We start from the raw sequence: 25,810 nt of genomic DNA on the forward strand, positions 1-25,810 counted from the left end.
CTTTTGAATTATACATTTTAACACACAGACTACACATAGAACATTTTAACACACAGACTAAACATAGAGCAATTTAGCACACAGATTACACATAGAATATTTTAACACACAGACTACACATAGACCATTTTAACACACAGACTACACATAAAACATTTTAGCACAAACATATAACAAACAGAGTACAAACTAAAAACTCATCTAATTTAAATTTGACAGCAAAAAAGATAGATTACATAAAAAATTATTTCCACTGAACTGGATGACTGCGACTTATCAACATACAATTTTAGTCACCAAAAGTTAAACACATCGGCCAACACCGAGCTATGAGATGTGTTTTAAAGTTTATTTTTCCTCACAAACTCACAATATTTTTAAAACACAATTTTTTTTATCTACTCCGCGCTCTACGTGTCCAGGCTTAGTATTTTATTGCCCCCGCGTTTTTAAATTTAGCCGGTCTTGTAGAGAAAAAAAAAAAGTCTTTATTGTTTTCCGCATGGGGAACTCTGCAACGCCTAGTGGCAGATCTCTATAGAAAATATCGGTTAGTACGTCACAGGTAAGGGGAGCTACTCCTATCTAACGGAGCGGTTCTCGTGTTTTAAATCTAATAAACCTGAACTATTATTAAAAAAAAATATTGCTTAAGGTTAAAGGTTTGTGATTTAAAAAATATTTTAAACAATATTTAAATTTTAAAACTAGCTATTAAAATTTTTTAAACATGTATAAAGCCGAGTGTATTTTTTTAAAGCTTCGATTTTGTGACCTTCACTCAGGAGAAGCGGCATTGTACCAGATAGTGCTAGGTACGGGTTAAAGCTGGGTGGACTCAAGAACGTGAAAATTAAGGTTAAGTTGGCTTGATCTACTATTCGACCCCGCTATCGATTATACAGAAAAACTTAAAGCAATTGATTTTCTCTATTGATTTTTTTTTTTGTGTCCAGCATTTCGAAATAAAAGCGATGGTTAATTTTTAATAGACTTTACTAGAAGCTATATGTTATATATATATATATATATATATATATATATATATATATATATATATATATATATATATATATATATATAACGTGATTCAGCTTGCTTTTCTTTCTGGATTTGCTTCCATAGCCTTTGTCCATCCAAGACCAAACTACAGGCTGCAGTTGTTTGATTTTGGAGTTGTCTCTCCTAGATGGGTTGTTGTCCCCAGCTATCGAGACTTATGAGCCCGCGGGTTCAAACTCGGACTTTGCGGTTTAGCAATCAAGAGCTTTACCGACCCGACCACGCCGACACCTTGAAGATTTACAAACTGGTTGTATGTAACGAGCAGGACCCTATTATCCACCACCACCAGACCCCCCGACCCGACCCCATCCCGACCTCCCCCCCCCACCCCACCACTACCAACACTGCCCCGTACCCACAACATCATCGCACCCCCACAACAACCACCAGACCCACACCCCGACCCCCTTACCACCACCACGACAACCAGCAGACCCCTACACACATGACCACCACCCCCCACCCTCCCTGGAGTGTGAACCGTTCTAGAACTAATCTCTGACAGCACCCGAGGACGGCTCGGTATCATTAAGTGTCAGCACATTTAGATCAAAACAATCCAGCCTAGCTTTCCCCCCCCCCCCCCCCACCCTACCCCAGCATAACCCCACCCCGCCCCACAACATTAAGTCCCCCAAAAGAATCAGCCAATAACAAACAAGAAACCGTTAGAATACCAGAACCCCCCCCCCCCCTCCCTTCCCCGTCCCACCCCAACAACGCAGCTCTGGTAATCATTTTACCGTTAGAATATTCCCCCTCCCCCCTCCTACCCAGTATACCTTATACCTGAACCGTTACCCGACAACAGCTACCTGAGTTCACCTGCCAGCCCCCCCCCCCCCCCTCGCAGAATGTACCGTTATCCTTAGCAGACCAGAACCGTCTTGCCCCGTGCGTCTAAGACTCGACACGTTTCTGATTTTTTTTCTATTCTCTGTCAGATTTTTTTTTTTTGTTCCATTAAAAAAAAATGATTCTAGCTGGTATTTTATCTTGCCATGCTTTCAGGACTTGTCAGATGTAGAGGACTGGTCCTAGAGAGGACACGGCGAGGACTTCCAACATGCCCGGCCGTTATATGTGAGTTGGATATGTTACGTTATGTTATATTATGTGTGCCTTATCAGCTGTGTGTTACGTGATTCTAAAAACCTGTAGCAACTGTTTTCACCTGTTATTTCTGCATGTTCTCTTTTTCCTCCCAATTCCCGGCCTTTGTCTATCATAAGCATTAGAGTTAATTAATGCATTTAATTAATATAGTTAATTACTGCAGTCTTGACGAAGCTTCAGTACTAAACATCGCGACATTGATATTTGTTGTAATATTATTCGTGATAGTTACATACACATTGGTGGATCTGTTACTAAGTCAAATTATTTAGTGATCAGCATATTACTTCATACTTGTTAGATTAAGATTTAGACAATAGCAAAATGGCATGATGCAATGATAATTATGACTTTGCATTGTTTTCTATTATGACTTCATCCGAGTAACTGTGACGTCACACTTGTCAGTTGGCTGAAATCTTTTGTCAGGTGTCTAATAGTGTTAACATTTGTCTTACTATGTTAATCCGCTTAGTGGTTTAATGCCAACGGTATATCAAATAGCACGTGATCTCAGAAAGTCTGCATGGTAATCGTCTATGGTCGATTGTTTTGATTGTTAACCATGTGAGTTCAATAATTTTTTATTTACAAGTTCACTACCGGTTTGCGTTAGGATAGCGTTTGTTTCAGGCATTTTGCGCGAAGGGGGGGGGGTATATATTTTCTAATATATATATATATATATAAATATATATATATATATATATATATATATATATATATATATATATATATATATATATATATATATATATATATATATATATATATTACCAGTCTATCCGCGGAGGAAAAAGTCTGAAAGAAACACTGTTCATAAACTAAGACCCTCCATTATGTACAAACGAGCCTAAACTACGTACGCCAGTCCTCCCTACCGCCCCCCCCCCCCCCCACACACATACACACACGGTCCCAGCCACAAAACAAAACTGGCCTGAAATAACTGCCAGACCAGGCACTTGTCTTGATTTGACCGCTCTGACGTCACACACCCTACGTTGTTTCTACCAAAATTAGCAGCACGTGCTCAAATCGATTGGTTGATTGTTTACACCGGAAGGAGTATAGGTGGCGCTGAGGGGAAGGGGGAGGGGTGTGGGTGGTTTCAGCACCTGCAGGATTAGGGTCAACTTTTGCAGACCTGAGGGTCAAGATTTGTTGACCGATTGCCTGGCTGTGGTCAGGTGGTTGGTCAGTTGTCAGATGACGTATGGCAGTAACGTATAGGACAGGGGGGTACCACGTGACAATAAAAGTAAAAAATGTAAAGTACCATTTCGATTCTTGTGAAGGGCAGGTGAAGTAGAGCTCACATGTTTCTGTGATCTCGGCATAAGCAGGAATGGTGTGGTTCGTAGTATAGGACGGGGGGGGGGGAATACCAAGTGAAAATAATAGTAAGAAATGTAAAGTATCATTTCGATTATTGTGAAGGGCAGGTGAAGTAGATCTCACCTGTTTCTGTGAGTGACCTTGGCATAAACAGGAATGGTGTGGTCAGTACTATGCCCAGCCGACTTTACTTTCCACAACGTTTGGTGGACTCAGGGACGTGCTTATACTCAATCAGGGGCCCGAACTCAAGACTGTTAGGTCAGTAGTTGAATGCTCTACCATTCGACCACGCCGAACCTTAGTGACACATATCGCAGCAGCTAAACTTTATCTCGCCACACCAGCTTATGCTTTTGTTTATGTGTAGAGCATACACACATACACACATACACCAACCCATACCCCAAACTCCACTACCCCCCCCCCCTCCCTCCCCCATACCACCCTACAACTACCACGCGAAACAAGAAATTCAAAATACTTGGACGTCACATTTACACCACCCTACTACTGCATCCTCCAAGTGTCTAAAACTTTTCGTCACAAATATAACACCCCCACCCCAATCGCTAAACGAGTGACGCCATTCACATTCGAACTTCAAAGACAATGTTTATTCCAATCATAATATAAACCGCACAGCAGTGCCTGACTTTCCAGAGCTTATAGTCTGGAAACCACCTAAAGCAAACTATCGTTTTACACACACAACAAACATTACCCCCTCCCCAAACACACACACACACACACACTATTAACATTTTTTTAAAATTGCTGAAGTGCTTCACTTTTCCTGATTTTCCTGAATCAGCCCCTTAAATATTTTGTAAAAAAAAAAATTTAAAATAAAATAATGCACCAGTTTAAAAATAGCCTCTCGCGGTTCTAGAACGGTGGCCAGTCTTACCTGTACAGGTGCGTATTGGTACCTGACGGCCGTGTGACCCGGTGCAGTGGCAGGCGGTCTCGCCCGACGCGACGCTTGCCTGGCATGCCAGCCGGCCAATCGCAGACCGGCTAACGGTTCCAGAACTTCCTGCAGCTAACGGTTCTGGTTCCAGGCCGGCGTGTTTACCTGGGCTGTTTCACCTGGGCTGGGAGGGGGGTGCGACGGAGGTGGGGGTCAAAGCATGACAGATATGACACGCTTGATTTCGGCATTTCGCGACCAGGGACAACTCGAGGTCGGTGCTGCGGCTAGATGACCCGTGTGACGTCATAGACTGGGCAAGTAAGTTTTTGTTTTCCGCCGTTATATATTTTAATTACTTTTCCGTGTACGGGTTGGATTGTATTGTTGTGTTTGTTTTGACCCCGGTGTTAAGGTAGTTCAGGGGTCGGCATTTGACCCCTGCGTTAAGGTAGTTCAGGGGTCGGCATTGTTGTGAGTAGTTTTATTTGACCCCAGTGTTAAGGTAGTTCAGGGGTCGGTATTTGACCCCTGCGTTAAGGTAGTTCAGGAGTCGGCATTGTTGTGAGTAGTTTTATTTGACCCCAGTGTTAAGGTAGTTCAGGGGTCGGCATTTGACCCCTGCGTTAAGGTAGTTCAGTGGGTCAGCATCGCTGTGACCCAAGTGGTAGGGTAATTCAGGGGGTCGACATTTGACCCCTGCGTCAAGGTAGTTCAGGGGTCACTACTACCGACTCTCAACGAATAATTGCGGCCCTGTATATAAGTCTAGAATTGTGTTACCTACGTAGCATTGAAAGAACTGTGCATATTATAACAAGTGTTTCCCGTGCATACTCTCCAGTAGAAAGCACTAACAAATCTTTGTTTACTTGTAGGGTTTGTAGACCAAAACGATTCCCTACTGCGTTAGTTGAGAGAAACAAGGGAAGAGAGAGAGGGGGGGGGTGTCTCACGCTAGTAACGACTGTTGCTTGTTGTGTTTTAGATGCTAAGTGTAACTAGGTGCTAATACAGAATACTTGCATGCTGTATGTAATTGAATGCTACCTGTAACTGTAGGCTACCTCTGAATTTTTGCTACCGTTGGTTGTATGGCGAGTAAATTGTACTACACTTAATGCCAGTGTAATTTTACTGTATGATGTGTTTTTATAGACGCGTGTGTCTCATTAAGATAGCTAACTATTTATTGCGCTTGCTAATAAAAGTGAGATTTTAAAGATGCTAAAGTTGCACTAACAATATACACACTGGTTTTTGCGAGGTTATAGTTACACACAGATACAGCCGTTGCTAGTTTTACTTGCCTCAGTACTCACGAGCAAAATACACGATAAATTAGACTACATACTTGCTAGCTTAAGCTTTATAATAGTGATACCTTTGGCTATATGCGTGCTACTTTCGGCAACATACTTGCTTAAGATTATGTTCAAGCTACCTACTAGATCTAAATGCGTGCTACCCAAAGCTGTACTATTTCAGCAACAAAACCACTAATAATAATATAAAAAACAACGCAGCTTTAGTGGACCGCGGGGTTAAAAACTATCACTAATTTCACTACAATCATCACTAATTTCTTCCAAACACCTCACCAGCAAATCCCCACACCTTCTCCACACACCCCCACACACCCCCATTGTTCAAGCACGAAAAGAAACGGCCGCGCGTTGGCCTCTCTTTGCCGTCTGATTGATTTTATCATCAACAATCGATTGACGGCCGGATCAAGCAATAACCTTAGGCGTCAGCGGCTTACCTTGACGCGGAGTCAGAACAAAAGACCAAACGAGATCGCTTTCAATTTTCCCCTCCCTACACCCCCCCCCCCCCCCAGCGTCAGGCTCGCGCGTTTGTTGTTCGGGATAAATTGATTGTTTGCTTTTAATTGCAACACTCTGTTTACCCAATTTAACCACAGTGAGTTAAGTGTTCTCATAAATCATAAGAACACAGATTAGTTTGGCTTCTGTGACGAGTTGGGCAGATAATTTATCCCCGGGGAGGGGGGGGAGGGATTTGTGCAACTGTGCGATTTAGTTGACATGGGGAGGGGGGGAGCACGCAACCAAATGTGCAATAACCAAAAGTGCGAGAACTTGTGCAGCCGTGTGATGGCTTTACGTGGGCAGACGACGTACGGGTCAGCAGAAGTGACAGCTACTGTAGAGCCGTCGGTACCTGGCGTGGTGCCGTGTGACCCAACAGTACCACAGCAGCAGCTGGTGTGTGCCGTGGGGCGGCGTGGTGCCGTGTGACCCAACAGTATCACAGCAGCAGCTGGTGTGTGCCCTAGGGCGGAGTGGTGGACTGGTAGAGCGGTGACTGCTAGCCTGGAAGTCTTGGGTTCGGTACCATCTCTGGCTATTGTTCACTCGCTAAGGTAGGAGTTGCATTGTCTCGTTTCTGTTCTTGGCCAAATCCTAAGGTTCGCTAGCAGTGGGAAATGGGAACTCTCATAGCTCCGGCCGGTGGCCGTTAGCAAAACGTATTATGACATAAAATTAAAACAAGCACGGCTACATGTCATTAGCCCAAACACGGCTACATGTCATTAGATCTAGCACGGCTACATGACATTAGACCAAGCACGGCTACATGACATTAGACCAAGCAGGGCTACATGTCATTAGATCTAGCACGGCTACATGACATTAGACCAAGCACGGCTACATGTCATTAGCCCAAGCAGGGCTACATGACATTAGACCAAGCACGGCTACATGACATTAGCTTTAATTCGACAATATTACATTAGCAAAGCTACTTGACATTAATAACGCACACTACATATTGACATTACCACGTACTACACGGCATTTACAGAAGCACTAAAACATGAAATTTGACACACTGCTTTAAGACAGTACTCGGTGACATTCGCACAAAGTACTACTGCATTACATTAGAACAAGCACTTAAATATGACATTAGCACAAAGCACTAGTCTGACATTCGCCTAAGGCCTACAGTATGACATTGTGCACCAATGTGCACCAACACATGAAATAAATGCCAGACGACTCTACTTTAAAATCCAATAAAACCAAACCCCCTCCGTGTCAAGTCCAACTTTCCTGTCTAAAAACAAAATCCCAGACAACTCCAGTGCCCCCCCCCCCCCCCTTTTGTCACCACTGACATACATTCTCTGTCTCCTTTTCTAACGAGCGCCTCTAAAGGGAAATAATCGGTAAAAAAAATATAAGCATACTTGGATTGCCGTTCTTCAGCCGTCAAACTTTCAAATAATTATGTCCCTTTGCTGTGTCGTTATTTATGCCTGAATCATTGGATAATCAAAGAACAATTTTTGGGACGTTATTTTCGATGTATGATTTTTGGAATATCTTATCGGAATATTTGATTCAACATGCGTCTAGGTCTGAGCGTGTTTAGACCAAATTTCTATACGTCGTTTTGGAGAGCTTAGCAAAGTGTTTCTTTCAGATATGTTTCTTTATTCCTGTCCCTCCCTCGCAGCCCACTCACTCGTACCTGTCAGTAGAACAGAATGCATGTTTTGTCACATTTCAGTCCCCTTCACCCACGCACGTAGCAGTCACCCCCCCCCCCCTTTTTTTTTTTTTTTACCTTTCTGTACTTGCCTTTAGGTGCGTGAAGTCATTCTTGAACGACCAAGTGGAAATGTAGGAAACAATAGAAAACTATTCGAATGGAGTTAAGGGGGGGGGGGAGAGGGGAGGGAGACCTACAATAAACGTGTACTGTGTCAATCGAATTTGAAACCTTAAATATTCGGGGAAGGGAGGGGTGTGATAAAAACTCAATCCTGATTGGTTGATTTTAAATTCAAAATGTATTTTTGTTTTCACCGGATGTGATCTGATTTTACCACACTAACGCAATCCTGACCTCGTTCTGACCAAATTATGACCTCGTACTGACCAAATTATGACCTCGTTCTGACCAAATTATGACCTCGTTCTGACCAAATTATGACCTCGTTCTGACCAAATTATGACCCCTTTATTCGTGGATCTGACTAATTCGTTAGCCTCTATCTGACTTGGATAATTAATTCGTTAGCCTCGATCTGACTTGGCTAATTAATTCGTTAGCCTCGATCTGACTTGGCTAATTAATTCGTTAGCCTCGATCTGACTTGGCTTATTAATTCGTTAGCCTCGCTTTGACTTGGCTTATTAATTCGTTAGCCTCGATCTGGATTGCCCCGTGACAAAGTGGGTTTTCTTGGATGCCGGCAATTTCCCGGAAAGTTTTCAATCAGCCGGAAGCTGACGCCCGGCACACGACAGCCAACAAGTGAGACCATGGTATTTTTTTTTTCTGCGACACGTTTCACTCTTCCGGCATTACCCTACCCCCACTCCACGCACCCCGCTCCACGCCAGCCCACTCCACGCCAGCCCACTCCAATGTTCATGACTCTGTGACGGTGAGGAAACCAATTTGAGACGGAAAATCATTCGGCTATGGTGTGACATTTCTAAGCAAGACAATCTTGAACCCTACACACATACATCTAAGCAACGACACACATACATACAAAATACACTCGCTAAACCATACACACAAACATATTCAGGCATACACACAAATACGCACGTACACTCGCATACAGCTACACACGTACACACTTTTCCTTTCTCCGTACTACACGTGGTCGGGTGGTAGAGCTTACGACTTCTAACGCGAAAGTCCAGAGTTCGGATCCCGGGTTTGAGTCAGTAATTTCATCATTGAGCTCACCCGTCTCTGATAAGTAGGGGACGGAGTGGCCTAGACTAGAGAGCTAGACTGCTAACCCGTAAGTCTCGAGTTCGAATCTGGTTTCAAGGGAGTAGACCTCCCTGAGTTTACCCAGCTGTGATGGGTACCCGACTCACGTTAGGGAAAGTAAATGCAGCTGGGTATAGTGCTGACCACACTATTCCTTCATATACTGAGGTCACAGAAATATGTGAACTCTAACTCATCTGCTTCGTGGGCCGTCAGGTTCGAAAGAGTTACTAATTACCATGCTTTTAGCAATTAAAGGTGGAAGTTGAGTACATCGTTAATCTAATTTTCTAAGTGCCAACATGCATACATTATACCAAGGTCACAGAAACAGGTGAACTCTACTTCACACGCCACATGGACCGTCAGGTTCGAAAAGGGAGAACAAAATGTAAACTTAAGATTAAGGTTAGAGTTACACGCTCTTTCTCGGGTTAGGTTTTAGGTTATGTAAAGCGGTAGAGGACTTGTACCCTTATAACGGAAATGTACCTCCATTGCGGATCTCTACAGATTTACCTAAACACTATGGTATGGCTAAGCGAACTGTGAAAAAAAAAAAACAACAGCCCAAAACAACCCCTGCTGTTGTATGTTATTTACATAAGAGTCAGGGGTGGGGGTATGAGGGAGGGGGGGGGGGGGTGGGGGTGGGCACATTAAGTGTGTGAAGGGAGTGGGTGTGGGGGGGGGGGGGGGGTCGCGTTCTGACATTTGAAATGACACCTTCTTTCTTGTCTACTGCAATGGCTAAAAAAAAAGTCTGATAGTAAATATGTCGCATTTAGGGTGAAAAAAGGCAAACAATTAAACCAACATTTGCTTCAGCAGTCATCTCCCCTTGCCCGCTATAAGACGGTTGTTTACCATTCAAAGTAACGGTTTCTTTTCAAGGGCACGAACGATAACTCCTAAAGTCAATGACTTCTTACAAAAAAAAATAACTTCTCATAAAAGATAACTGAAAACATTACATAATTTTCACTTCTCCCGTTCTATAGCCCAATGTGGTCATTTTAGATTAATTTTTAGATTAATTTTTTGACCGACTTAAAGGACATATCAAATATTTTGACTACAGCTAAAAATGTACTAACATAGAACCGACTTAGGACATTTAAATTACAATTAGACACGGCCTGTCCATCCCCTGCCCTGATTATCATTAGACACTATCACGGCGATAATACCCCGAACTTTGAACCCTCGAGGGCTGGAAATACCCAACACCCTTCGTCAACCCCCCGCCCCCACACTATTAAAAACGCGTTTAAAAGAAAACGCCATAAAAGCTCGCCATGCATAACATTTTTTTTTCTATTTCTCTCTCAATCAATAGTATTTGTAAAGGGAATTAAGTCAGCCCGTATGTAAATTCCACGTGTGCTATCTCTCCCCCCCCCCCCCTTACTGCCCCTCGCTTCTTTTATGTTTTATTTTTCCGAATATTTACTTTGTAGGAGCAAAGTGTTAAAAAATTGTTTGACGCTCCTTCAAAATAATTTTTTTAGAGAATAATTTCTTTTATCACCAGTAGAAAAGGGGCATAATCAACACACTGAAATGGGACATAATCAACACCAGAAAATAAAACTCGTGTTCTGAACTAGAAATGAATGGTGTACTAGCTCAAGAGCCCGTTATAAAATACGGATTTGTAAAGTGGTGTTTTAATTTTGTTCTATAATTATAAATACCTGCTAGCCCAAGGATTAATGGATACCATTGCACAAATGTATATATATATATATATATATATATATATATATATATATATATATATATATATATATATATATATATATATATATATATATATATATATATATATATATATATATATATATATATATATATATATATATATATAAATAAATAAATAAATAAATAAATAAATAAATAAATAAATAAATAAATAAATAAATAAATAAATAAATAAATAAATAAATAAATAAATAAATAAATAAATAAATAAATAAATAAATAAATAAAAAAATAAATAAATAAATAAATAAATAAATAAATTAATTAATTAATTAATTAATTAATTAATTAATTAAATATATATATATATATATATATATATATATATATATATATATATATATATATATATATATATATATAGTATGCAGGCTTGGAAACCAGGCTTGGTCAAGGAACGGGGTTAAGAATTTGTCTCAAGACCGTGAACTGAAGCTTTTCTAGCACAAATCTCAATTGTTGATAAGTGTGAAGAGCCCTTAAGTTGCGACTAAGTTGCTGGGGATGGTTCTTCATTTCTCCGGTAATGATGGAGGGGAGAGGGGGAGGGATGGGTAGTTATCAGATGACGGGCTGGGGTTTAGGGTTAAAAGACTAGTGCTGGGAAAGTTTCTTGAGTTGTGTACGATGTATGCGTGTCGAACGGGTTGAATTATTGGAGCAGGTATTTTGATTCTTGCGACCAATTATCAAGTTTGGGTGGATCGGTCTTTTGCTTAGAATGACCCGTTTACGGGTCGAAAATGACCCGGGGCATCAGATTACAAATAACCCAGATGCCTAGATAAAATTTACCTGGGCCTCAGGCTAATTATGACGTTATTTAAATATATTTTTAAAAAAATATTTTACACATTTCAATATCACCTTTTTTTTCTCTGAATGTCTGTTCTAGTTGAGCCCCCCCCCCCACCACGCTTATCTTCCTCCCTCCTACGCCCCACCCCCAAATGTCCTGTTCTGTCTCCCCTCCTACCCCCCCCCCCCAATGTCCTATTATTTCTACACCCCCTCCTACCCCCCCCCCCAATGTCCTATTATTTCTACACCCCCTCCTACTCCCCCACCCCCGATGTCCTGTTCTGCCTCCCCCTCCTACTCCCCCCCCCAATGTCCTGTTCTGCCTCCCCCTCCTACTCCCCCACCCCCCGATGTCCTGTTCTGCCTCCCCCTCCTACTCCCCCACCCCCCAATGTCCTGTTATTTCTACACCCCCTCCTACTCCCCCACCCCCCGATGTCCTGTTCTGCCTCCCCCTCCAACTCCCCCACCCCCTATCCTGTCAAAAATCTGTACCCCGCCACTTGGGGTTCTCTAATGAGATCTTTGCCTGGTTCTTGTAGATTAGAAGATGTTGATAAAACGATGACTGGCGTGGCTTCAGTCTTGTCCTTTAGGGGTTTTACCCTGCAGTATGTACACAAATATCAGCCTTCGTTGTGTACATGAATATCAGCCTTCATTATGTACACAAATATCAGCCTTCGTTTTGTACACAAATATCAACCTTCATTTTGTACACAAATTTTAACTTTCGTTTTGTACACACATTTTAACTTTCGTTTTGTACAGAAATTTTAACTTTCGTTTTGTACAGAAATTTTAACTTTCGTTTTGTACACAAATATCAGCTTTTGTTTTGTACACAAATATCAGCCTTCATTTTGTACACAGAAATATCAGTTGTTGTACAATTGAGTTGTACAAGACGATATAGTTTATTTTGGTGTACGTCTGGTTTATGTCTGATAAGGGATGGTGATGTGCATTTAGTTTATGACTGATGTGAGCTTCTATACCACTGTTAACTAGATCATGACAGATGAAGTATTTGACAACTAAATGTAGCAGCTTTAAAAACGGTGCATTCCTAACCCTAACCCCCTCAATAGACATTACAGAAACCCTGCACAAGTTAATATATGTGAGTTGGGTGAAGAAGATGTGTTGCCAGAGTTTCTTCCAGACATCTCTTCGGGGGGGGGGGGGCTTAGTCCCCCCCCCTCGAAATTTTTTTTACCGCCCCCCCCCCCCCCCGAACGAAATGAAATTTATATAATTTATATAGAAAATATATACTTTTAACAGTGTCCGCCCCCCCCCCCCCCCGAAGAAAGTCTATGCCCCCCCCCCCCCCGAAAATTTCAAGTGCCCCCCCCCCCGGAGAAAAAAGTCTGGAAGAAACACTGTGTGTTGCACCCACCCCTACCCGCTTGTCATTATTTTATTCTGTTATGATAGGTCTACATGATGAGCAAACCAATTGTCCACCCTATCCTCGTCTTCACCTCCCCCCCCCCCCCCCCACCTACTTTTTGTTAAAGAGGCGCCGAATGGTCTAAATACACCACTGATTAAAACACCCTTACCTCTGCTAGCAAGCGACTAAACTTTGAATTCAGATCTTCCCTCGCTCGTTTTTGGTCCAATGTGTCCTAAATTTTTAATCCCCTCCATAATTGACCTTTGAAACAATCAGTGGACGGACTTATCTGTGGCTTATCATGGCTTATCATGGAGAGCGAGATAAGTGGAGTAGATACTTTTAAGGCGACCGCTTTCTCTTCTGGATTCTTGGATTATTTCTCTCAAGCCCAGTTACTTAGTTTTAACAGAAAATCTGTTGCTGTATATCTAAATTGAGCTGGACTACGATTAACAAATTAATAATCACGTACACATTGTGGAACAAGCACACGAAGTGGGAATAATCTAATGGATTGTTTAAAGATCAAGGGCGCTAACTCTATTGATGTGTGGAAGTAAATTTCCTTTCTTCACGCAGCTATGAAATAAATACACGTAACTAGCTCAAAGACTTCTAACACAAGGGAAGATAACTCTAACAAACCGGAAAACGAGTTACGTCAGATTTACGCGCGCGTGAGATCCGACTTCTCCCCGCCGGCCTCACGATCTATCAAGGGAAGGTAATTGGCCAGATTAACCTCCCCTTAAGAGTTCTAGAACTAATCTCTAAGTAGTCACCCACCGTGTAATTCCGTAGGTTTTAATTACGTCCGAAGGGTCAAGTTGTCCGTAAATATAAAAGCTTACCCCCACCGTGTTGATTGGCTAGTAGGTACTTGGTATCGCACAGACCACTGTTAGGTTCGATACCGGGTTATTATCGTGCGGCATTTAGAATGCATAAGAAATCTGTTGACTAAGTGCTTTCAACTTTTGTTTTGGGTTGTTGATATCGAGGTTGGACAACTGAACTTTCGGTACTTGGATTGCTTCCCCTTGTCATTTTTAAAGAGATTTCGTGAGTTAGAAATATTGTGCAGAGGAAAGTTTTAAATTATGGATCTTCGAATTTAGCTGTTGTTTTTTTAATTATTATATTTTCGTGAAACAGGTTTGTGTATGTATTATGTAATCACTTTACATTTTTTTTTTAATTATAAAATTTACTAATTAGATCTACTAATAAGTTAAAAACTTAATTTTTAAAGAATTATTATTATAATTACAATGAAAATAGGCCTACACAACACTGGGTTACACAATGAATGATTGTTAATGAATAAAATAAACGAGCCGGCCCGCGGCATAACATACGCCGCTATTTAGTTGTTTCTAATTTTCAATAATTCATAATTTGTGAATTCGACAGTACCAACGCTGACACTGAAAATATTTCTTTAAAACACTATAAGTAGCTCGTTAAGGACCATAACCCCCCCCCCTTCCTTCCCTCCCCCCCCCCCTCCTCCCCTCCCCCCCCCCTCCTCCCCCCCCCCCCTCCTCCCCTCCCCCCCCCTCCTCCCCCCCCCCTACGTTTAAAATCGTTGGCTCTGCTTGTAAACATTTAGAGTGAACACAGCTCACTAAAACCATGTAGGGGTGGGGAGGTAGGGAGAGCGTTTGCAGCTTGTTTTCTAACGGCTCGAAGAAGAGAATTATATATATAGATAGATAGATGATGCATTACATTAAATTACAATGATAGAATTAGCAGAACAGCTTAGTTTTTAGTTTTACTTTTAATTAAATTAAAAATAATTTTAGCCTTTAAGTAAAGTTATGGCAGGGCTTAGAGATTTTTATTTTGACAAGCAGAGTACTCACTGAGACTATTTTTTTGGATTACAATGGGAAATTAATTTTCCAATCTTACTTCATTATTAACTGGTTTCAATTATTAGCATTATGAAGAATAAAAAAAATAATGTGAGATTAAATATCAACAGAGTTCATAATTCCTAATGTTGACATTAGGCAAAAAATAATGAATTTTATTTTGTTGTTTTTCTAGATTTAACAGAGCAAGAAAAATGAACTGATTCCCAGTGACAGAGTTGTTTGCCCATAAACTTGTTGATCACCCTAATGGCAGAAATTAGAATCCCAACAGAGCTCATTCCACAAGACATCATGTTCAGACTCCAGGAGTGTATCCAGCACCCCTTCCAGGCATTCTCAAACTCCCCAGACTGGTCACAGAGTTCTTCTAGTCATATGTCAGTACCCCAGCAGTCTAAAACCTCACCCCAGTTCAACCAGCAGTCTAAAACCTCACCCCAGTTCAACCAGCAGTCTAAAACCTCACCCCAGTTTAACCAGCAATCTAAAAACTCACCCCAGTTTAGCCAGCAGTCTAAAACTTTACACTGCAACACGTTTGGATCATCCAGACAAACTTTCACCCATCAAAATCTCGACGAGGTTGATGGTTCGGACTCCGTGGTCCACATCCTGCCGACAACCCAGCCCACCCGCAAGGTGGAGGACGCCATGGATGACTCAGACATTGTCAGGATATTCCCTGACAACCCTTTAGACGTTCAGAAAAACTGTAAACAAGATTCTGAAATTGTACGCATTTTCACAAATGAAAATTCCAATGAAAAAAAGCTAAAAAAACATCCTGATGTTGTGAGCGTTTTTTCAAATGAGGATAGAGACAGGACCGAGCCAAATGTTGTGCGTGTTATCACACCAGTGAAGATGTGTCAGGGTGAGCCTTCAGGCAGCTCAGAGGGTCATTACTTTGACAAGACACACCGGTCATTTCAACCCCATAGCTCTAACACAACAGGAAGTAAACAACACACAGACAAAACTCTCCCTGATTGGAGAGTCAACAACAACAGAACGCCTACTCAGTCGACATGGGCAACCAGTTACAATAAAGATAGTACTCACAGGAGTTCTAGAACAATCCAAGCCCAGCCGCAGAACCGTGAGGGGGTGATGACCACACCCCAACAGCAGGGCAGAGAGGGGGTCATTGCCACACCCCAGACCAATAGTGTCTACAACAAAAACAGGCAGTCATTGTCTCAAAGATTTCCAGAGCTGCCTACACCCCCACAAACTCCGGACGAGGAAGACATCGGAGATGATGAAGTGTTTAGCTATGACTTTAATAGGAGGGATGTAAGTACACAAACAGCACTTTTACAGTAGACAGAGCATTGAGGCTAGATTAGATAGAACATTAGACTTGTGGAATATGTACAGTAGATAGAAAATTGAGGCTAGATTAGATAGAGCATTAGACTTGTAGAATATGTACAGTAGATAGAGCATTGAGGCTAGATTAGATAGAACATTAGACTTGTAGAATATGTACAGTAGATGGACCATTAGGCTAGATTAGATAGAACATTAGACTTGTAGAATATGTACAGTAGATGGAGCATTAGGCTAGATAGTACATTACATAACTTGGAACATTAGAGTTGATAGAACTTGTACAATAGATAAATGATTAGGCTATATAACACTTATACAATTGATATAACATCAGGCCTGGTAGAATATGTTCAGTACATTGAGTATTTAGGCTAGCTAGAAAAAGTTTAATGGTACATTATTCTAATTAGAATAAGAAAAGTATTACATTGATAGCGTATGTTTAGTAGATTGCGATTTAGTATGAAATGAAATTTAGGCTATTGCACACTATATAGATCACCTTTACATGTCTACACCAAGCCAAAATTCTCACCCTATCAACCACCATTTTGTTACTGTGGATCACCCCTTTAAATTCTAATAATGCCCAGTATTAAATTGAATTTTGTTTTTTAAACAAATTTAATTATCAGTTGAATGAAAGTACAATTTGTTTGAAAATTTGAGTTTTGTATTTTAGATTATAACCTCTAAAATGTCTTGAGTTCATTTTTGCTTCCCTTTTCTGCTCTCCAGACTCCTGACTGTACTTTTAGAAGAGATTACCTCCCCATGAGAGATAACTCTGACAGGTCTGTTGACACCAAGGGCTTATCTCCCTTCAGCCCATCTCAGAAAATGGCTGAAATCACATTTGGTGAGAAAAAACAGACCAGAAAGAGACTCTCATTTGAAGAAGAAGAAGAAGAGGTGAACAGACCTCACAGTTTTGATTTGCCGAAGATTAGCTCCGCCCCCACAAGATCGCTACCATTTGTTAGCTACGCCTGTAAACAGCAGACGGCCTCTACTTCAGGTCGAGCTAGGACGTCATCTCCTGCTTTCTTACAAGAGAAACCCACCTGCATCTCTCCCACCACCACCCAGGGTTTTAAACCTTACACCCAGTCTACATCCAGCTCAAAGTCTGACTCTCCAGTGGCGGAAGTTTTGAATACACTAGAGAAAACTTCTGACAAATATTCACCAAAACTGAGAATACATCGCAGATCTGATGGAGACAATGCAACAGACAGCGGCTTTGTCTGGCCGGATGATGCAACCAGACCACCTGAACTGCAACAGCGACGTCAGACACTACCCTGTATAAAGAGGCGCAGACTAGGTAAATAAACTCAATTACTAAAACACCATTTTTAAAATTTAAGAATTCCTTTTTAAAAATAAGATCAGTTGTAATATATACTCAATATAAATATATTATTAGAAAATTGTATTAAAAACATTAACAAATGTAATTATTTCTTAAATCTTTCTTTTGAAATGAGTAATAATTTAAATAGCAGAATTCAAGTTCTCCTGCAGAAATTATTTGGATTTAAGTAACTAAAACAAAAATGTACAGGTCTAATTTACACTTGCTAACCCTTTTCTTCTAGTATTTTTTTTTTTGGTGTGTAAATGAACTTTTTTTTTCAAACAGATTTCTCTTATCCAGAAACAGAAGACGAGAAAAAGAGTTTAGAGCTATCCCACGACAACGCTGAGGGCGACTGCAAATGTCAGCAAATTGGGAAAGACGTCCTGCACATTTTCAGCAACGCTTACAAGAAGATGAGGCAGGACACGTCCAACGCTGACTTAAACAGCCTCAAGAACAGCATGACAGAGACCAACGCCATCTTCCAACTGGCTTTGCAGAACTACCACAGTATAAAGAGGATTTGTCCGCACAGACGCTCCTCCTCGTCCTCATCCATCAACATGTTATATAATCATGTAATATAATCATTATACAAACTATATAGATTATTGATTATATATACCAACAATAAATGATAAGAAACATTTTAAAAAGTTCCTGCTAGTTCATTTGTAATCTAAGATGAGCTTTGTTTTGATGTTGCTATTTCTAATTTCAATGTGTTCAAATTTAAACTGCTGAAAAGGTTTTAAAGTTAAAACAATGATTCTATCAATATTTTTTATTGATTCCTTTAATACGCAATTTTTACTGTAAACTAAACTGTAGTGTCTTACATTTTTTTCTAAATATATGCTTTAAGACCTAAAAAAAATTTCTACGTTCAAAAAAAGGTCAACTTCAATAAGTTTGACTTTCTGAGACTTTGTACATATGCGCACAACATTCTTCTTGTAAAAATAATTTATTATAAAAATGCAACTTTTCAAATTGCTTGTTTGTTTTGTGAATGTCTTTAAAGACATTTAATTATTGTATCAATTTGATATTTAATACTTCATAAACATTCCACTTGTGAAATAACATTCCGTTTTAAAAACTTATTTTAAACAATTGTATCTATATTTAAAATATTATATGCACTCTTCTTTGGTCTAAAATTTATCTATTTAAGCCAAAAATATTTGTGTAAATAAAATTCTTTCAATTTTTTAACATTTATGTCTACTGAGATAATTTAAAGACCAAATTTATATTTTAACTCTCAATGGTAATGTGTTTCACTGTGAAAAAAAAATTGATTCATTATTTTTTCTTATAGTAAAACTTTCATGTATGTTCCATTATATCTGGTGTGTGATACAAAATACTGTGTCTTTTATTTATTCTTTTATTTATAATATATCAAATGCTCGGAATGATCAGCGATGCGGTATGATTTATCATCAATCCCAATGATAAGCCGTAAAATGTAAAATTCTTGGATAACATAAAAACTTTTTTTGTGTGTAGTTAAATGAAATTGTTTTACTCTTCAAGATTGTGAAAATAAAAATTATAATTCAAACCCACAACAGCTAAAACATAAAAAAAAAAGCTTTAATTGAGAGATTTTTTTGTTTTGTTGGAATCAATGGCTAAACTTCAACTACCTATAAAAAATAAAGATTCAATTTATCAAATGAAGTGATAACTTAATTTAAATGAGACATTTTTTTCTCAATGAAACTTCTTCAGTGTGATGTGTACATTTATCTAAAAAAAAAAAGAGAAAGTGGTTTATTTATTTATTTACAGAGTTAAATGTGTGGACTACCTCTTCAGTTGTCAGTTTGTATGTGATGCAAAGGTGTGATATTTCTTACTGCAGGCAACTACACAACTAACTTCCCTGTAGCGTGATTTAATTTAATTATTTCAGCAAAAGCTTAAAATCCAGGCCAAAGAAATGAATTTATATATATATTTTTTTATCAGTTTATTATTACTTAGATTTCCTAATTCCAGAAGTTTTCAGTATCAGAGTCCTGGTATTTTATTAAAACTAATTCCTAAAAATTTTTTTAGCTGTTTATTGAAGGTCCATACTTTTATAATTATCTATTTCAGTATTAACACAATAATTTTGAAAATAGTACAATAATAATATAAAAGTGATAATTTTAGAACTCAGAATCGCAAGACAAAAGAAAAGTCTAATACATTTTTTCGACTACAATTTTTGGGAAGTTAGTTGTAATTGTCAAGAAATTATTTATATTCAAATAACCTGTGTGATATTACTGTATTGATGACAGTCAGCTCAATTATTTTATTATTCCCTGCACAGGTGTATTGCAGAGTTGTCTAACATAGTCTGTCTATTTGCACAGGCCAACCAGTCCTGACAACTACTTAAAAATTAAAACAAACTACTTTAGCTCCTATGTAATGTTAAGTTACTGCAGATGATTTTGTAAGCTAGTAATATTTGAAAACAATTTATCAAACATGGTTGAATGCACATTTTTTGAATATTCTTATCTGGTTTATTTTTTTTTTAATTTAATGTTTATGCGTTTTCAATTTAATCTTTTATAAAAAAACATTTTCCATTAATGAATTGAAAAACTTTTTGTTCATACAGTAAGTATAGATGTACCCAAATCAAGTCATTGCATCATCTGAATATTTTATCCAAATTTCTAATTTAATGACATTCCCTCTTTCTTTCTTCATCAACTGATAAACAATAATTCATCAAAAACTTATTCTGAATCATTTCGTTCATGGTATTTATTTCCGTATCATTTGGAATAATCATTGGTTGACTAATAGCCTAATCTGCGTGTATATAAATGACAGTGGTGTTCAAAAGAAAGAAGTTGAATACCCTCCCGTTCAGCTTTCCGTCCAAGCGTTTTCCAATAAAATTCATCTAATGTGTAATGAAAAATTCATCTAATGTGTAATGAAAAATTCATCTAATGTGTAATGGAAAATTCATCTGATGTGTAATGAAAAATTCATCTGATGTGTAATGAAAAATTCATCTGATGTGTAATGAAAAATTCATCTGATATGTATTGAAAAATTCATCTGATGTATAATAAGTATTTCATCTGAAGTGTGTTAAAAAATTATCTGATGTTTAATGAAAAAATCATATGCTGTGTATTGAAATATTCATCAGGTGGTTTTTTTTAAAAAGTATTTAAAAAAACTTTGTCATCAGAGAAAAGCTAGCTATTGAAAATGTATGTACATTCTAAAACATTTAATTACTTTATTTTAAGATTTGAAAGTTAGTTAAATCTATAAATGTGTTCTTTTTTAAAATTACAATTACTATAAAAAAGTATAATTGTAGATTTTAAATTTATCATGTACATTATCTAGTTTTATTTGTTACAAAATTTTTAAAAATTTTTTAGTAGCCTTTGAATGTAATAAACATTGTCTAGTATTTTCACATAAGAACCTCACATAATGCCAAACATTCCAAAGTTGTTTTTTTTCTTGCGAGCCCTATCTACTTACCAAAACGTTGGGTAGATAACATGTTATAAATTTGTTATAAATCTTGTTATAAACCTGCACCATCTACTACTGCTGCCCAGCTGAATGGGAACTCTACCCAGCCCATTTATACGGACCGTCCAACAAGTATGTTTTATACACTGACACGTCTTTTTGCATTGCTTTTTCTAGTATTATTTCTAGCATTTACAACTGAAAAGGTGTTCAACTATAGTTCACTTTGTGGCCGTGTTAACTCTACTTCATCTAGACCACTGGGTCTTAAAAGGGTACTTTTATTTTAGTTGTGTGGGCCTTTTTTATAATATGACCATGTTCTAAGCACTAAATTGTTTATGATACAAATATTTTTACTATTTAATAAAATCTCAAATGTAGGCTTGTAGTAGGCTATCAAAATGTCTAATAAACTAAGTAATTTTTTTAAAAAAATAGGCTAATTAAATCTTTTACAGAAAATTTTATTTACATTAATTAGAACTTCAGATTTCTGATTTCTGTTTTATAATTAACAATGAAATTTTTAAAAATAATGTGTAGGTAATTAAAAAATAATACCTCAGCATTCTTATTTTTTAAAAAGGGTAGTTAGTAGTGCCAAATGAGATAAGAAAAAATAGAATGTCTAAGTAAATTCATTAAAAATTTGTTCTTAAAAATAATAAATATATGTTTAGAAATTTTAGCAATATACACATTCCCAATCAAACTTTTACTTAAATGTTTTTGTATGTGAGTATTGTAAAGTTTTATTTTAATATTTCTTTTACCTTGTTTGGTGCATTTGTTTTATGAAATAAATTGTTTAGAAAATGAAAATATTTGATTTATTAGTTGATTTTTTTTAGATCTTTATACAAAAATTCATGTGATGTCAAACTAAGGATTTAAGAGAGATTATCTCAATAGGAGATTAAAAGACTCATTGATCAGCTGTTCAAAGAAAGTTCGAGAAGTCTTATGATAGGACATGTCATTTACTGGTTTAAAGATCAGCTTGGCTGAGACAGAAAGGTAAAACAAAGAAGTTGATTAGAGGGCATATTCAAGATTCTTGTATTTTGTTTCTGTGGACTCGGTATATGAAAGGATAGTGTGATCAGCCGGTATCTGAGGGGATAGTGTGATCAGCCGGTATCTGAGGGGATAGTGTGATCAGCCGATATCTGAGGGGGTAGTGTGATCAGCCGGTATCTGAGGGAATAGTGTGATCAGCCGGTATCTGAGGGGATAGTGTGATCAGCCGATATCTGAGGGGATAGTGTGATCAGCCGATATCTGAGGGGATAGTGTGATCAGCCGGTATCTGAGGGGATAGTGTGATCAGCCGATATCTGAGGGGATAGTGTGATCAGCCTGTATCTGAGGGGATAGTGTGATCAGCCGATATCTGAGGGGATAGTGTGATCAGCCTGTATCTGAGGGGATAGTGTGATCAGCTGGTATCTGAGGGGATAGTGTGATCAGCCGGTATCTGAGGGGATAGTGTGATCAGCCGGTATCTGAGGGGATAGTGTGATCAGCCGGTATCTGAGGGGATAGTGTGATCAGCCGGTATCTGAGGGGATAGTGTGATCAGCCGGTATCTGAGGGGATAGTGTGATCAGCCGGTATCTGAGGGGATAGTGTGATCAGCCGGTATCTGAGGGGATAGTGTGATCAGCCGGGCCATTATCTGAGGGGATAGTGTGATCAGCCGGTATCTGAGGGGATAGTGTGATCAGCCGGTATCTGAAGGGATAGTGTGATCAGCCGGTATCTGAGGGGATAGTGTGATCAGCCGGTATCTGAGGGGATAGTGTGATCAGCCGGTATCTGAGGGGATAGTGTGATCAGCCGGTATCTGAGGGGATAGTGTGATCAGCCGGGCCATTATCTGAGGGGATAGTGTGATCAGCCGGTATCTGAGGGGATAGTGTGATCAGCCGGTATCTGAGGGGATAGTGTGATCAGCCGGTATCTGAAGGGATAGTGTGATCAGCCGGTATCTGAGGGGATAGTGTGATCAGCCGGTATCTGAGGGGATAGTGTGATCAGCCGGTATCTGAGGGGATAGTGTGATCAGCCGGTATCTGAAGGGATAGTGTGATCAGCTGCTTTCTGAGGGGATAGTGTGATCAGCTGGTATCTGAGGGGATAGTGTGATCAGCTGGTATCTGAGGGGATAGTGTGATCAGCCGGTATCTGAGGGGGTAGTGTGATCAGCTGCTTTCTGAGGGGATAGTGTGATCAGCTGCTTTCTGAGGGGATAGTGTGATCAGCCGGTATCTGAGGGGATAGTGTGATCAGCCGGTATCTGAGGGGATAGTGTGATCAGCCGGTATCTGAGGGGATAGTGTGATCAGCCGGTATCTGAGGGGATAGTGTGATCAGCCGGTATCTGAGGGGCTAGTGTGATCAGCCGGTATCTGAGGGGATAGTGTGATCAGCCGGTATCTGAGGGGATAGTGTGATCAGCCGGTATCTGAGGGGCTAGTGTGATCAGCCGGTATCTGAGGGGATAGTGTGATCAGCTGCTTTCTGAGAGGATAGTGTGATCAGCTGGTATCTGAGGGAATAGTGTGATCAGCCGGTATCTGAGGGAATAGTGTGATCAGCCGGTATCTGAGGGGATAGTGTGATCAGCCGGTATCTGAGGGGATAGTGTGATCAGCCGGTATCTGAGGGGATAGTGTGATCAGCCGGTATCTGAGGGAATAGTGTGATCAGCCGGTATCTGAGGGAATAGTGTGATCAGCCGGTATCTGAGGGGATAGTGTGATCAGCCGGTATCTGAGGGGATAGTGTGATCAGCTGGTATCTGAGGGGATAGTGTGATCAGCCGGGCCATTATCTGAGGGGATAGTGTGATCAGCCGGTATCTGAGGGAATAGTGTGATCAGCCGGTATCTGAGGGGATAGTGTGATCAGCCGGTATCTGAGGGGATAGTGTGATCAGCTGGTATCTGAGGGGATAGTGTGATCAGCCGGTATCTGAGGGGATAGTGTGATCAGCCGGTATCTGAGGGGATAGTGTGATCAGCCGGTATCTGAGGGGATAGTGTGATCAGCCGGTATCTGAGGGGAGTGTGTGATCAGCACCACACCCAGCTGCCTTGGGTTTCGTTACCGGGTTCCGAACCCGAAACTTTTGCGCTACGTGTCGTACCCTCCATCATTCGACCACACCGTACCCAATGGTCCCGATAGTAAAATAATTTTAAGAATGACGGCAGTTAAAGACGTCCACAATTGTGGACGATTCCCTCCCCCCCCCCCCCCCTCTGTCACTCTTCAGCAAAATAGGATGTGGCGATTCGGTCCCTATAGCCATTGCTTCTATTCGGACCGAATAGATGCATCCAGCAATATAAGTCAGACCTCATCTCGAAAATTATGCCTCACTAGGCCTCCCTCCCCACCCCTTTTGAATGTGTGCAGCCGATCCTTGTCATCACAATGTAGGTTAAAGCGTACTCTTTTTTTTTATTTTCTCGTATACGAAGTATAGAGAAAGTTTTGTAATCGTGCAAAAAAAAAACCAACCAAAAACACGAGATTTTTGCAAATCTCGACGTTTAACGCCTCCCTGAGTCGGAAAAACATAGTTTTGAAATATTTTCCGTATGTCTGTGGGTGTGTGTGTGTGTGTGTGTCTGTGTGTCTGTGTGTAAACACGATAACTTGAGTACCGTTACAGCTAGGTTGATGAAATTTCATATATAAGTATTATATCAAATGTGTAGATCCGTATCAATCTTTCAGCGATTTCCGATAACCGGAACTTATTCTACTTAAAAAAGCGGTGAAAACTGTCAAAATTTAATGTGATTTTTTTAGCACTATTACAATATTTTCTCTATACTCTGTATAAGAGAAAGTATAAAGATAGGAAAGCATCTTGAGTTTTAAGCAATATGTTTTTGACGTCAGTTTTCTATTAGCTAACTTTCGCTAAAATAGCCAATAAACTTAAAACCCTAGACATATGAGGTAATATTGTGGGTTCAAATACGGTTATACTATATACTAATATTGTTAGGTACGGTACTACGACTGGCCTAATAGGCCTTTCATCCATCAAGACGCAGCTCATCAAACCTGAGCTGACTTGGAAAAGTTCTGGTGGCCGTCCGGTCCTCATCTCCTATAATAGGATAACAGTTAAGTCATGGGGGTGGGAGCAAAGCTAAGACCCACTCAACGTCACAGTGGGAGGGGGGGGGATTTGTCTGGTATCAACTGCTGGAGGGGATTAGATGGTAGGAAAACAAGTCGTTGGATGGGGGAGGGGGGGAGTAGGGGCTCGGGCAGCAACTGGCTGTTAGGGGGTGGGGGATTAGATGGTAGGAAAACAAGTCGTTGGATGGGGGAGGGGGGGAGTAGGGGCTCGGGCAGCAACTGGCTGTTAGGGGGTGGGGGATTAGATGGTAGGAAAACAAGTCGTTGGATGGGGGAGGGGGGGAGTAGGGGCTCGGGCAGCAACTGGCTGTTAGGGGGTGGGGGATTAGATGGTAGGAAAACAAGTCGTTGGACGGGGGGGGGAGGGGGGGGGA

At 39.9% G+C, this 25,810-nt stretch overlaps 1 protein-coding gene across 3 annotated transcripts; it reads left to right on the forward strand.

Annotated features, from left to right (window-relative positions):
- Nucleotides 1–2,071: 2,071 nt before the first annotated feature.
- On the forward strand, nucleotides 2,072–22,082 carry LOC131929307 (uncharacterized). 3 transcript variants are annotated; one of them, XM_059285421.1, is made up of 4 exons: nucleotides 2,072–2,148; nucleotides 15,228–16,351; nucleotides 17,129–17,717; nucleotides 18,036–22,082. In XM_059285421.1, the coding sequence occupies exons 2-4, from the start codon at nucleotides 15,302–15,304 to the stop codon at nucleotides 18,338–18,340; spliced, it is 1,944 nt and encodes a 647-aa protein (XP_059141404.1). In that variant the 5' UTR covers nucleotides 2,072–2,148; nucleotides 15,228–15,301; the 3' UTR covers nucleotides 18,341–22,082. The 3 variants fall into 3 exon arrangements, with proteins under 3 accessions (XP_059141404.1, XP_059141396.1, XP_059141413.1); XM_059285413.1 differs by lacking the exon at nucleotides 2,072–2,148 and adding an exon at nucleotides 4,558–4,753; XM_059285430.1 differs by lacking the exon at nucleotides 2,072–2,148 and adding an exon at nucleotides 14,243–14,327.
- Nucleotides 22,083–25,810: the final 3,728 nt, after the last annotated feature.

The sequence above is a fragment of the Physella acuta genome, unplaced genomic scaffold (genome assembly GCF_028476545.2).
Source record: "Physella acuta isolate Inbredline_101_S28 unplaced genomic scaffold, ASM2847654v3 ptg000094l, whole genome shotgun sequence".
Lineage (NCBI taxonomy): Eukaryota > Metazoa > Mollusca > Gastropoda > Physidae > Physella > Physella acuta.